Source organism: Chenopodium quinoa, unplaced genomic scaffold (assembly GCF_001683475.1).
Source record: "Chenopodium quinoa cultivar QQ74 unplaced genomic scaffold, ASM168347v1, whole genome shotgun sequence".
Taxonomy (NCBI): Eukaryota; Viridiplantae; Streptophyta; class Magnoliopsida; order Caryophyllales; family Amaranthaceae; genus Chenopodium; species Chenopodium quinoa.
In genome coordinates, this window is record NW_018744560.1 from 829,379 (window position 1) to 844,022 (window position 14,644).

Consider the following 14,644-nt stretch of genomic DNA (forward strand, 5'->3'; position numbering starts at 1 on the left):
GGGAGTAAAAATATTGAATATATATGTAAAAATACAGAACATGCGAGTAAAAATTGGAACATATGCTTTCGGATTTAGAACATATAACTAAAAATCTTAGAACACACGCACGTTTTAAAATTTAGAGCATATAAGTTAAAATTTCGGAATAAGTCATTCGAAATTTATAACATCTAAATTAACTAAATTATGGTTTAGAACATTTGAGTAATAATTTAGAACATCTGATTTAATTTTGAACACCTTGAAAAAAGTTTAGAACATTAGATTTAAAATTTAGAACGTAAAAATTTAGAACATAAAAAGTGTTCTCACATAAGAAAAATTCTCACGAGAGCCTCCCGGTGCACCTACTTTATGTGCACCTTGGTGTATATGAAAGGTATTTCAAGAATGATGTAAAGGTAGGTTTAAAAAAAAAAAAATTGACGTAAAGGTAAAGAGAGTTATGAAACCACATACATTTCTTTGGTTCATGGTTTGTGCAAGCACTTAAAGGCCATCACAACATAACAGATTCAACGCCTTAAAAAGTATCAGAATGCCAAGAAATAATCATCAAATTACTGATGAATTAGACCAACTACAGAACCTAATCACAGCACATATTAACCAATACAAATGAACTCGAATACAATTACATTCTCTTCCCAAATCGGCAGGTCCATTCTTCCCATTAAGCATAGTAGCTTGTTAGCTGCAGATTCAAAGTCCAGATCGAAAACCTACGAGTATAACATTCCCAAAAATATACCCACAAAAGTCTTTACCTAGAGGAGAGGAATTACAGGCTTTGTAGAAAAGGAAACCTCACACAGGAACCAGCAATTTTGACTCATATAATGTGCAAGAAAATCTCTTGCAAAAATCAAGATACAGCTATCCACTCCTCAATGAAGAAAATGGAATGGATTGATGAAAGAACGTCAATATACAGAGCCCTTGAGTTCTATACAAGAAACTTCATATACTAAATCCATAGAGTAAACGCTTGAACCTCATTCTGATACCTCAAAACATACAATTGGTAACATGGAGACAAAACATCAAGCACAACCTGAAAACATAAGTAATAGTTACCCAGCCAAGCAAAAAAGAAAACTATTATAAACCAAAGGGCTATTTTGCATATTGAGACCAAGACCTGCTACTTATTAGAGCTTCTACTCCAGTAAATGAGCAGAAACAGTTGCCCGGACAAGCCCCCCCCCCCCCCCCCCCCCAAAAAAAAAAAAAAAAAAAATCATAAACTTACAAGTTGGGATTATACACGGGTCTTCACTTTTTGGAAAGATGAGGTTTTACAGATTCCACTACCACCTGTTTGACAACAGAGAAATTCAAGATCAAATCATCACACAGGTTTTATTATTACTAGCAAAAGAAAACAGGCAACACTTCTCTCTGAGAGCTGATTTTTATTTCAAGGCCTCTTTCCTAATTAATTGGGACCAAATGAACTTACCCTTCCATCATAGGACAAAGATGCAAAAATCAAGGGCTCCCTAGAACTCCAAGCAAGGCCTAAAAATGAAATAGATGGTAAAAAACAATGAAGAAAAATGAAGAAGAAGAAGAAGAAAAAAGAACAGAGCTGTCTCAAGATATACCATAAACACTGTCTTCGTAATCATTGTAAGAGTTCAGTAAAGGGTCTACGTGCTTAGTTGGGGACTCCAACAAACTGCAACAACATCAAATTTAGGTGAATTACACTATTACAAAATCAAAGTTGTAGATTGGACTGAAATTTACAGTTCGTATAATAAGAATACCTTTCAGGTGATATATCCTCACTGCTTTGTGTAGGAGCTTGCCATAGGCTGACAGATGAATCTGTTCCAGCACTCTGCATGAGTGGCAGCTTATCAATATTCTTATAGTTGCAACTTTTTCTTTGTATACCACAAAAAATGGCTCGCTTAATAAATGTAAATATTTCAAGAAAAAGACTTTGGAGGAATGATTCAACCACAAATAACAATTTTGAACTCATGCTTCAGATAAGTGACTGTGACAGTGAGCATAGATGATTGACAAATTGCCATATGTTTTAAGCTCTAATTTCTGCCAACTTATAACTTCTATGGTTTGCATAACGTGAATGGGGTGTACCGATAAATGTACAATTTAAATATAAAGGAAAGAGAGAGAACCAATATTAGACCGTCATACTCAGGGTTAGACTTCACTGCCCATGTCCTGTCAGCAAAAACACATGAAGCCGTGTTAAGAGAGGTATAATTACAGAATAACTTTTACAAGCTACTAGTCAGTCAAAACAACAGAAAATGAATAAAAGAAAGCAAAGCATAGCAAATTACAAATGCCTAGGGAGATAAGTGGTTATATGAACATACTGGCATGCATTCTATTTGCAACCTAACATTTAAGGAAGTTAAAGTCCCGACCACGCAACAAGAGACAGCTGCTACAGTGCAATTACAGCTTTTTAAAGATGGTAGACAGGACCCTAAGTTTTACTCATCAAGTTCAGAAAATAGAAAGGTCAAATAGAGTCAGTTTCCGATTTAAACAAATTAATAAAAGCTCAACTTGACAAGGATAATAACAGCAGCACAACAACAACACCAACAAGGAGAACAGCAAGTAGCTCATCATATCTTCTATTTATAAACAAAATTTATATGGTCTTATAGCAATGACATGGTAAACAACAAACTGGACATATGTTTAGCTTCTACTAGTATAGATTACATATTATCTAGTACACCACTTGACAAGAAGGAAGGTAGCAGCAAGCTTTGCTTTCAAATATTGCCACATGAGCATTCTTACAAGTTACAAGTGAAATGAATGGCTTTCCTGCAAAATTAATCGAAATTATAAATTAATTGCAGGTAACTTGGAATTTATCCCTGTATTATTTCAGAAAACATCTAAATTCTATAATAATTAAAGCACCATTGCTCTCAACAGACAACTATAGCCTTAGTTTAGGCAAAGCATTCATAAATTATTTATACAGTCAATTACAGGCCTTACAGCAGATACAGCTCATGCACTAGGTACTGAAAGAACAATGGAGCCATTGCCCAAACAGACTACGCTAACCATACAACCACATTGTTAAAAATAAATAAAAGTCCACAGCTAATCAAAAAGAAAAAAATGCAGCAGAGACAGCCTGCATTATTGTTGTGATCTTTTACCAGTGTGCATGGCCAGGAAGCTCGGTGATGGGAGCCTTTAACATCCTAAGATCCCAAATGCGTATTCCAGACTCATCCTCAGCAGTTACCTAATTGATAATGAACTAATTAACATCACGGCTCAGACTCTTAACATAAGCAATAAAAATAACAGCTTCAGCAACAAGATTAACAAAGCATATACATAGTATATACTAATGCATTCAGGTGATCTTCTTGCAAGATAATTGGTAGATAATAAGCTCACCTGAAGCTGTATATACTATAATAAGCTACTTTGTAGATAATAAGCTCACCTGAAGCTGTATATATACTTCAAGTGGGCCTCTTGCAAGGTACTCTTCCTTTTACATATTTAGATAGCTTCCAAGATGAGAATTATAGCCCCAATATATGAGTAATAAATCTAAAGAGCTGAAGAGACAATACTTAGTATCATTTTAAGACTGTAAACTGCCATTTCGAGAGGCGTCAATACACTACCTAGACTCAGAGTCTCAGATATGTATTTTATGAGATTCTAACAAAAGGTGCTAGACTGAATAATTCTTTAAATTTTTGGAAGTGGTAACCTTGTCTTGAATTTGAGCACAAGTAGATGATGCACCATCTGGTAGGATGAAAGTGTATCATCAACCAATTGTCCAAAAGATTTATTACTTAACAGGAAACAAGTCAAATAACTGGCAATATAATGGTCATCAATGTTCATTTCTTTTGTTTCTACATCTTTAGTTTTCACCAAACATTGCACAGTTGCAATATTTTTCATTTAATGAACTAGTTACTGCACCCATGCAAGACATGAAGTTCTTAGGCAACTCAGATATTTTGTATACATTATAAAACTATTACCTGGACTCCTTTGTACTTTGTAACATCACATTTGTGAACCATAATTATTCATATAAGATAACTCTTATGATATTTACCTAAAGAGAGCTTATAATTTCCAACTTCACATTAAGAATCCAAGGGGTTGATCAAACCAGTCGTTAAGTAGTACCATAATCAAAGCCTTATTCCCAAAATGATGGGATTGGCAGCATGAAACAAAAATCTATTTCATGTGGTCGTCCACATAGATCCTCTCCTCTAGTTTTTATCCATTGTAAATTGATTTTGTGAACCCACATTCTTCATATTATATTCAACTACATCCATCCAAGTCATTTTAAGCCTCCCTTGGCGTTATCCCAACTATCTACTTTCCTTACCCTAGTTTTACATCTCACATGCCTAAACCAACATTGTCAATCCCACTGAATCTTATCCTCCATATCTCCATAATTCTAATTTTCCTCCAAATATCTACATCTTTAATTTTATTTTTTAAAATGTTACCACTTCCCACACATCCATCTCCACTAAGAAATCTTTGTATAGCCATCTTCTTAATATGCTTTTTTTAAAAAAAAAAAAAAATAGCCAACATTCTTACCAGTATACTAGCTTTTTACTTTTAACCTCATTTTAAGCCCAATGTTACATGACATAAATCTATTCAATACGAGATACAAAAACAAACATGCAGAGCCCTAAAAATTATGAATTCGGTACAATTGTGTACAAAATGAATAAGGAAAATTTTTAAAGATGTATGTGATTTCTTTTTTATCAATGTATGCTGAAATGTATTTAATATTTATCTGAGTCAATGGGAGTTTTAAAAGATAAGCGAAATATTTGTGCCAAAATATGTTTTTCCCTGATCTAGTTAGGAAAGAAATCAATCGGATGCTAACATATGCAAAGCCATAACACAATTTTGAACTTTACGAAGTCACTTGTCCTCATTAGATCCCCACTTGCTAACCCTTATTTTTATGAGTATAATGCAAAAGAAGAGTAAAAGCCAGTGTCACTAGACAACCGAAAGTTTGCAACACTATTATCTTTTCTCCCTCATTCTTTCTCCTCTCTGGCAAGCAGATTGTGGGTTGAACTAAACCCTAGACCTGAAATTAAGTTTGAGGGGCTGGTCCACCTGGTTGCCCCATCCAGCAACTTGGATTGGACCGGCATCTTTTTCTGGGTTGCATTTGTTCTGCTATTTGAGACAAAGGATACAATTTGTGGTTCATGGTTCTGTTTGGCATTCCCAAGAATTATTGTGTGAGCCAAACAGACTAAATTATATGAGCTACATCATAAAAATTATCTCCATTTCTTTAAAAAATCGATTTGTGGTACTTAAAACATTCACTAACAGGGAACTCCCAACCATATAATGTCACAACATCCTCACTTTGCCTTCTCCTAGTACTATATGATAGTCCATGCGCTCAGCTTTACACCTATACAGGCTACACTTAGCCTAAACCCTCATTCAAACTTTTACCTCTATCGCTTCAACTTAGCATTAACCAGCTCTAGCCTCATGTACCAGTACAAACTCATTAATGAACAATACATACAACTCTATCAAATCTTGAACAAACCATGTTACTTCGTACAAAATAAAAGGACTTGGTGTAAACCAATAATAATAGGAAGATCTCTTGTAACTCCACAAGTCCTGTCATTTGTTTCACGTCTTGGTACATATGCTTAAGTAGATCAATAAACTTACGCGGTATTCCCTTCTTTGTCATTGCCCACCAAAAAGCATTTCTCTTAGTACCTTGTCATATGCCTTCTATAAATCAATAAAAAAAAAACTGTGTGCAAATCCATAAGACTGACTTTTCATTTTGTTGAACCACATACAAAATAATAACAGGTGTGTTTAATAAGATTATGAAAAGTGAAGGAATGATATTAAATTATAAAGAAAGAAAATGGTTTTTTTTTTTTTGCATGGAAGGTGCAAGTAAATGAAGGATTAAGGAGAATAATCATCCCCCTTATTTTTTTTTTATTAATATCAATACAACTAATTAAGTAAAAAGGCATAATTTCCACCTTGTATTAGTGGCAGAAAACCAACTTTTTATTCTAAGTGTTTGCAAGTTCAAGTATTGATACACTCTATTTCTTGAAGTTAAAAGAAAAAATGTAGTGCCATGTGAAGGAGTGAAGATGCCACATGGTAAAGTCTTGCTTAAGACAGCACCTTTTAACATAATGCATAAATCATAGGTATGGATTCTTGATTTTCATAAACCTAAATTAAGTACATACCCTAGCCTTTTATATTCAGTATTCCACAGGTAATTTATTTCTTTTGCAAAGAAAGCAGCTTCATTTTTTCCAAAGTCCTAACACCTTTTCTTCTCTAAAAATACGATTCTCTTGCCCCTTTGTGCAAACCTTTTTTTTTTTTTTTTTTTTATTTATTTATTCTCTTGCCACTATGACATTATCCAACTAGCAACTACAAAAACTGCAACTCAATAAACAAATCTTCAATCCGATGCCTCCCTCATAGAGCAAGGGTTTCTGCATGTGACCCAAAATTTCCATATATGGGCCTCAATGTAAAGGTGGCCCGGGAAGCTGAGGGCTCGTTTGGTAATGTTTTCTTTTTTAGTTATTAGTTTGTCAGAAACTGAAGTATAATATTTTATTTGGTTGTCTAATTTTCCAAAACTAGCACAAAACAGTCCTTTATTTTTAGTACAGTACAAAATGAAGAGTATAGATCTAGCGGAGTTATTACTCACAAAACAACCTTTTTTTTCTTCTCTCTCCACACTTGAATGACCCCTTCACTCTCGTAATTTTAAATTGTCAATGGAGGGTCTCTTGCCCTCAATGTCGTTGGAGGTTGGTTTTTAACTTTTAAAGGAGAGAAAGCTCATGAGGGGCAGGATAAGATGAGAATGAAAATTTTATGCATTTTTCTTCTTATTGTTAATCAACCACCCAATTTAATCACATGAAAACACAAAATTAAAATTCAAGAAGAGAGGAAAAAGGAATGGAGTGAGAAACAGATTGAGAAAAGTAGGAGAAGGAAAAAGGTTGCAGCAACCCAGATGAATATCTGAAAATGAAGGAGAAAGGAGAGAGGAAAGAGAAACCACTAAAAGCTCTCTCTCTCTCTCTCTCTCTCTCTCTCACTCTCGAACAAGTTTTGTTTTGATTTGGGACATTATTATATATATATATAAAAAAAAAATATTATCCAGACATTCTTTCATATAGTCTAAAGGTATTAGCTATCTTTCCTGGTCCCGATTCCACATCATTTCTTCCACCTTCATGTCAAAATATAAAACCTTTTCTTCTAACAGGTAACCGCAGTTATACGTCAATAGCATTAAAAAAAAAGTAGTATACATCCTACATGCCCTAGTATACTGTGATTTCATGTTAAACTGTCTTTGATATTGACAGTAAACACTAAACAAATTCTATCAATGAATCTGGGAAAAAACCATGACCATCAAAAGGCTTCCATGCACCGTCAACTGCTAAAAAATATCTCGTCCAGAGCTGTTGTCTGAACTTTTTTCACACAAGTTCAAATCATGCAAGTGTTCAGCAGTTGGGAACTTATGCGCAATCGGTGTGATTGGATAACAATACAGTAAAATCTTCACCAGACCCATATTTTCTAATATATATACTCCCTCTGCCCACAATTATTTTCTGGTAAGGCTTTGTCACACATATTAAGAAATCTAGTTGACATGGCCATAAAGTGGTTAAATGTTTACAAAAAAATTTAAGTGTGGATAAAGAGGGAAACAAATAGTATTTAGCGTTGGAATTGTGAGAAAAAATGCTAATGTGACGGAGAAACAAAAAGTAGTAAGAATAAAGACCCAAAATATATGGTGCAGGAAGATAATTTTAGGACATTTAAAAGAGTATACATGAAGATAATTATCAACTGAGAAAATAATTCAAATATGTGATGGGAACAGGTCCTTCTTTAGTTTATTTACGAAACTTTTGGATATGGAAACTACAATTAGCACTATACCAAAAGCGTTAGCAATACAGGTTGGAGCTACGAGCTTCATTAAGCTAAATAAGCAACTTACCAGAATATTGCTCTTTTTGGCATCATAATCCACATTGCGGGCATGCATTTGCTCAATTGAGTTATTCATCCTAAAGAAAATAGAAATTTTTAGTCATCCTAAAGAAAATAGAAATTTTTAGTCTAACAGCACGTAAACAGAGCATGTCGCAGGGACCGTATGTTTAGCTAGCAGGAGGCCAAGCTGCCACTGTACAAACATAATCTGACCTTAAAAATAAATAAATAAATAAATAAATAAATATATATATATATATATATATATATATATAGAGGGCCTTGTAAGGCATAGATATGGAAAATACACATTGAAAAGCAACAGATGTAATAATATCATTATCTCTAAATAGATGGAAGGCCCCTTAACTGCCATCAAGAAGAAACATAATTACATCATTACATGAACATGGTCTCTACATAGAACCTTTGCGAGAAAGGCCCATAGACTGTCAATCAAATATAATTTAAAACTTTGATAGGTTAGATGCCACAAATAAAACAATAAAGTGGTCAAATCATTGACTTAATGGAGAGAATTATACATATACAAGTAAACAAATCAGCATCAAATAAATCCCGAAAAATGAATCCTTCAGGCTTCAGTATTGTCTGCTGGAAGCTTTTTACTTCCTCCAGTCCAAAACAAGTTTCCATGTACTACCTATTCTAATTCAAGACAAACATATGACAAAGAGGAGAAAGTATCAACAGTGAGAGCAAGTATCAGAACATACTTCATTGTCCGTAAATCCCAGAGCTGGATTGCTGATTCACTAGTTAATGTAACAGAATTCACATCATGAGGATCCCATGCTCCACCAGTTAGGTAATGAAGCACACCAGCTGATTCCTGTGACTGTACCTAGAAAACACAGGAACATTCAAATAAAGAATCAGATGATGTTGAATTGAAAGCAGGCACATTTGCATGAGATATAACACATTATAAAGACATAAATACGAATTGATTAGCAAAAATGAAGCCCAATGCAGACGAAGATACAGGTATGGTAGTCTCATTAACCTTTTGCAGCCTCTATAACCGTGAATATGTCAAACTCGCAAGCATTTTCTTTCCCCTTGTGCATTTTCAATTTTTACAACAAATCAACAATTACCCAAAATGAATGTCATGTGTGAAGGGGTTGTCGAGGTCACCAAGTAGTTTTTTATTCTACCAAGCACATAGTGGTAATCCTATTTACAATGATCCTAAAGAATTAATTTTATCAGAGAAAAATGATGAAGAGGATAACATTGTTTATATGGGAAAAGGAACAAATAAAGGTACATAATACAAAGGCATCGATCAAATACAAGCAAATTTATACAAGTAATTGTAGCATTAGTTGTACTAAAAGTAGGTCGAAGTTATAGTTCAAAAAAAAGGAGGTCAAAGTTATGCTCTAAAGTTACTCAAATTTTATATCTGTTCGGGGAATCAGACACATATGTGTTAACTAAAAGACAAAGTGACAGATAAGGATTTTCTTTATATGTCAAGTAACTATTTAATATATAAGTGGAGGAAAATTAAAGGATGATATGATGCCGAAGACAAACAATGTTGCAAAATTTGAAAAGTCATTTAGATACCAGAATGGATTGGATGCAGGCCCTGATAGCAATAGTTGCTGACTGAGAAAATATAGTGGGAAATCTCAAAAAGTGGAATGAAGTAATGACCAAGTTTGGAGCCCCTTTTGACTAAAAGCAGACCCATCACCAAGTGAATAAATATGACTGATTATCTCATGCTTAGAAAGAGACATCTTTCATTAAACTGGTAACTCGTTTAAGGTCCTTTATCATTAGGCTAGTTCATTGTCTTGAACTATTGATAAATAGACCAGCTCTCCATATTCACCACTTACTCCTATTTTGTCCATTCTTTGATCATTTTAGGCTTCATCATAATTAGTGCATATTGGGAAAATTAGTGGAACACTTAGAAAAGTTTATTGCAAATGATAAAAGTAATATTAGACCATATGTCCATAATAGAAAAGCATAGTGGAAGGTGGCTTTAATATCATCTTACAATTGTAAGCTGATAGAAAAAAAATTTGCAGCAAGGACAAGTAAAAGACACATCAGCAAATGCTGTAGGAAGCAGGAGCACTTTCACACCTCAAACAGACGAATTATATAAGTCCTTCTAACATCTGAAAAGCTCAGCTTTTGAAAAATTCAACACAAGTAGCCAATTCACTTCTCCAGGCAATGTAAGACGAAGCTCAGAGGAAATGGGAAACTGCCACAATCTTTCTGTTATATACAGGTACAGCTCAATTATGAAGTAGGGCATACAAAATTATATCAAGGACATTCAAGGTTTATACTTGTTGCAAATACTACATCACAACTTTATACTTCTCAACTATTTTTCATTGCAAATTACCTCAATTTCTAAATAAGTTGAGAGACCAAAAGAAGTAAAAATTTCATATTTCAAAAATTCCAGTCCACGACCTTTACCACAAGAAATAGGACCCACAAAGAGAAAACAAAATATACCCTTCTCTACTCTCCTATTAATCATTTCCATCAAAGGGGGAAGGGGCCATTGTGGGCCTAGCTTTTTTATGAACATATACATCTCCATTTTAGGGACCCAAAGTTTTTACATGAAACCAAATTTCACTGAGAGAGGATCCAAATACCTGAGCGGTCTTCTTTGAAGAATCCAAACTCCACAAGAACAGATTCTGCTCATCAATGCTAATTAATTTATCATGCCTCCCTGTAGGCCACCAAAGAACACTGCAGAATAGACACATTAAATAACTATAAACATTCAAGAGTGCAAAAACTGACATTCCACAAATTTTCAATTAGTCAGCAAACTGCTGCAGAAGGCCAAGTGCTAGACATTAAGTATAATGTCTAACACAATCCAGGAAAATTTTACAGTAAAAATTAAGGACCTGATCAGAAACAGAAAGAAGAGGAAACAAGAAATTGAAGGATCCAATCTAGATAGCAGAACACCACACAAAACAAGGAGACCAGTCTCCTCTTGTGCTTGAAGTAAATGGGCTGATTGTCGAATGCAAGAGAGTAATGGATATTGAATACTGCTTGTTCTAAAACTCCCCCTCAATACTTCTTAATACAATAACCAATTCCAATTGTTTGCGCTTAAGCCTAACATTAACCTATCAGTCAGCCTCTAACACTCCGAATTCCAAAACTTAGCCATAAATCTCCAAACCTGAGAGAAAATCCTAATATTCTTAAATGAGAAAGCGATGGCATGAACATCTTTTATGCATCAGTAAATGGCATAGTTCCTACTTTCTAAAATTCTTATTTCATCTTTCTTTTCTTCAACTCGATAACAAATCTTTAATGACAGACAGAGAATCATAAAGTTACACTTGGAGGTGATATCATAGCTAAAATTTAAAAGGGATCACCCATGTAGAGTAGAAGGAAAGGATCAGATAAGTCTCAGCACCAAAATTCACATGTAATGAAAAAAAGGTTAGTAGCCAGTGAACTAACTAAAAAAGTAAAGTCAACATGATGACTAAGATCCCTGACTGAGTACGAAGCAAACAAATCAGAACATTCTCCCAAAACTGTATAACTGAAAGCTCACCATTTAATTTTACTACTGTGTGCATCAAGAGCAGCAATCCTTTCCAACTGAGGCGAATTTAACTGGCCATACAATTCAGGAATCTGCCATATGGCTGCTCCATATGATTCACCTTTATATAGATGGGAAAAATGGTAAGAAATAAGATGGAAAATTTAGAGGGAAAAAGAAAATTTCGTAACTTGGTCGCGGGTATTTGTTATAATCATTAGCGAGAAGAATCCAATTCTCTCCACCAATAAAATTTAGAAGCCGAATAATGTAATCTTATATTACATAAATTACATATGTTCTGGGACAGGACATGTTATTATGAAGTTCATGTTAGAAGAAGATTCCAATCAAGCGAAATTTCTCATCATTAAGGTTTATTATTTAAAGTTTTTCTGGTCTCCTTGGTTTGGATCATGGTTTGAATCTTCTATTATACCGCAACATGAAAGAACCTTAGATATTGGTGAATAAACACACATGTGCATGGAATAAAAATATGAGCGTAGATAGTAGATAAACCAAACAGATTAAGTTGTCATAGTTTGTTCGGAAAACTGGAGCTGTCTTGCTGATGGTTAATGCAGGCAACATCATCATTACAACGTACCTTAGTTGAACAAAAACGTGATTGACTAATTGACTCGATGCATTCCACTTTTTTTTTTCTTTTTTTTTTTGTGACGGGTGATCTTAACACTTTGAAACTGGAAATTTTAAATTAGGTCAGAAATTTTTTTCGATAAGATGCAATCATTCAGGAGATGCTTATATCTAGTTTTGTAAGTATGCCCCAAGCCCCCAATACATTCCTAGGAAATACCTTGCAATTTCTCCACAATAAAAGAATATCTTGACACAAACAATATTCCTTTTCCCTCCCTTCACCGGCCCACATTAAACGACATTTCAAGTTCTGAATTCAGATAAAAATGAAAATACACATGAACCAAGTGAAAAATTAGTTTCAACAAATGACAATCACCAACAATCACATTCCAATATATCAACCAAATGAGCACAAAGACATCAACTAAAGTAGCATTTTCTACCAACTACAATCAAATAAATCGAAATGAAATAAAATAATCAAATAAATTACCATTAAAAAAGACGGTAGAGAAGATACGCTGATCAAAAGGACAAGAAGCAAGGTCCCAGATCTCATTTGGGTGAGAGAACAATCCTTCACATACAAGCTCAGTTCCACCATTAGAAAGACGAATCAAATGCACCTAATCCCCAAAAATATCCCCCAAATTTCAGAATTCCTAACAGCTCACAAATTCATAAAATTCAAAATTAATCAAAATCAATCGACAAAACACGAAATAAGTTCATGAAATTCACCTCATTTTCTTCTTTAAGAGATAGAGTACCGGCGATGAAGCTGGTGTGATCCATATCCGCCTTAACATCGGCAATGCACCTTGCCTGTATGATCAAAAATAATTTGGAATCGATAAATCAAACGAATAAAATTGGGGGAAAGTTGTTGGTGATGAACAAAATAGAGCTGAAATTAGGGTTAGGGTTAGAGATAAACCTGATATTTAAGACCATAACCAATGCCAGTTGATCCACCCTGCATTTCTTGATTAAACGATCAAAGTGATGAATTTGCCGGGAAGATCACCAGATTTTCACTTTTCTATAACGCTCATAAATTTCCCCGGCCACTGCTTACTAGTAAGACTTCGGGGTAAATAACTTGGAGGGCTGCCCGTTTTCTATCCGGGGGCAAATTGGTAAATGCGCGCTATTTATACTCTTAAACTCTTATTTAAGGGCTCAGTTGTCTACTACTAATAGGGGTGAAAGTAAACTGGATTAAAAAAAAAAAAAAAAAAAAAAAAACGGAACCGAATTGTTCGGTTTAGGGCTTCCAAAAACCGAAAACCGAAAAACTGAAGTTTATTAAGCCCAAATATCCCAACCTATTTCCCCTACATATGTATACGAAAACCTTAATTTACTTTCCTTCTTTTCCCAATTTCCCTTTTACTCTTCTACGGCACCTTCCTCACCAAAACCTTAATCCTCCAAATTTTCCCTTTTTTCTCCCTCACCACCTCACTCAGTCCCGCCACCACCTTCCTTAGTGTTCGTACTCCCTCTAATCACCACCACTTTTCCATTTCACTCTTCCCTTTCTTCTGATCTTGAGTGTGGCGACCTTAATTGCCTAAATTTTCCCCCTTTTTCTCACCTCCCTCACCACCTTCATCACTCATCACCAGTCACGGTTTCTCACCGCCTCTATCAGTCATGGTTTCTCACCGCCTCTGCTTATTTGAAGCCTTGATTTGATGAAGAGATATGCACAATTTACTATTAGATTTGAATTATTTTCAAATTTAGTGTTAGTTATTTGAGGAATTATTTAAGTGTAGTTGTAAACATCTACTTTTGGCCTCCTGTCCCGACAGGAAGTGCTATGACGATAAATGAAACCATCTTTCACTAGTGGAAAAATCGCTATCCGTAACGGGCAAAAATAGCCTATCCGTAACGGGCAGCGGGCGTTACGTATGCTGCCGTTACAGATAGGCTATCTTATTCGTAACGGGCAGCGCCCGTTACAAATAACGGGTTATTCGTAACGGGCACTCTTGACTGCCCGTTACGAATAACCCGTTATTTGTAACGGACAGTTTGACTGCCCGTTACAAATAACGAGGTTATTTGTAACGGGCAGTCAAACTGTCCGTTACAAATAACGAGGTTATTTGTAACGGGCAGTCAAACTGTCCGTTACAAATACTATTGAACCCAAATTTTAAAAAAAAATGCAGCAGGTGATACCTGCTACACTACTAACCTGATAATCTTCTATGATGCCAAATTTTAATTACTATTATCAATATTCAATAATAATAAATATAAAATATAATTAATTATAAAATCAAAGATACAAACTTTAACAAATGTCCAAATTGAATT

The 14,644-nt window shown here is 34.7% G+C and overlaps 1 protein-coding gene across 2 annotated transcripts; it reads right to left on the minus strand.

The window, feature by feature from the left end:
* Window positions 1-431: 431 nt before the first annotated feature.
* LOC110699045 (WD repeat-containing protein DWA2-like) lies at window positions 432-13,930 on the minus strand. Of its 2 annotated transcripts, none has more exons than XM_021876536.1 (14): window positions 13,248-13,930; window positions 13,052-13,135; window positions 12,804-12,936; window positions 11,711-11,822; window positions 10,770-10,869; window positions 8,841-8,968; window positions 8,108-8,177; window positions 3,174-3,262; window positions 2,157-2,202; window positions 1,776-1,849; window positions 1,611-1,684; window positions 1,466-1,524; window positions 1,256-1,320; window positions 432-1,032 (listed from the first exon to the last, which is right to left on the minus strand). In XM_021876536.1, exons 1-13 carry the CDS (start codon window positions 13,290-13,292, stop codon window positions 1,279-1,281), a joined length of 1,056 nt encoding a protein of 351 aa, XP_021732228.1. In that variant the 5' UTR covers window positions 13,293-13,930; the 3' UTR covers window positions 432-1,032; window positions 1,256-1,278. The 2 variants fall into 2 exon arrangements, with proteins under 2 accessions (XP_021732228.1, XP_021732227.1); XM_021876535.1 differs by having other exon boundaries at window positions 432-1,057.
* Window positions 13,931-14,644: the final 714 nt, after the last annotated feature.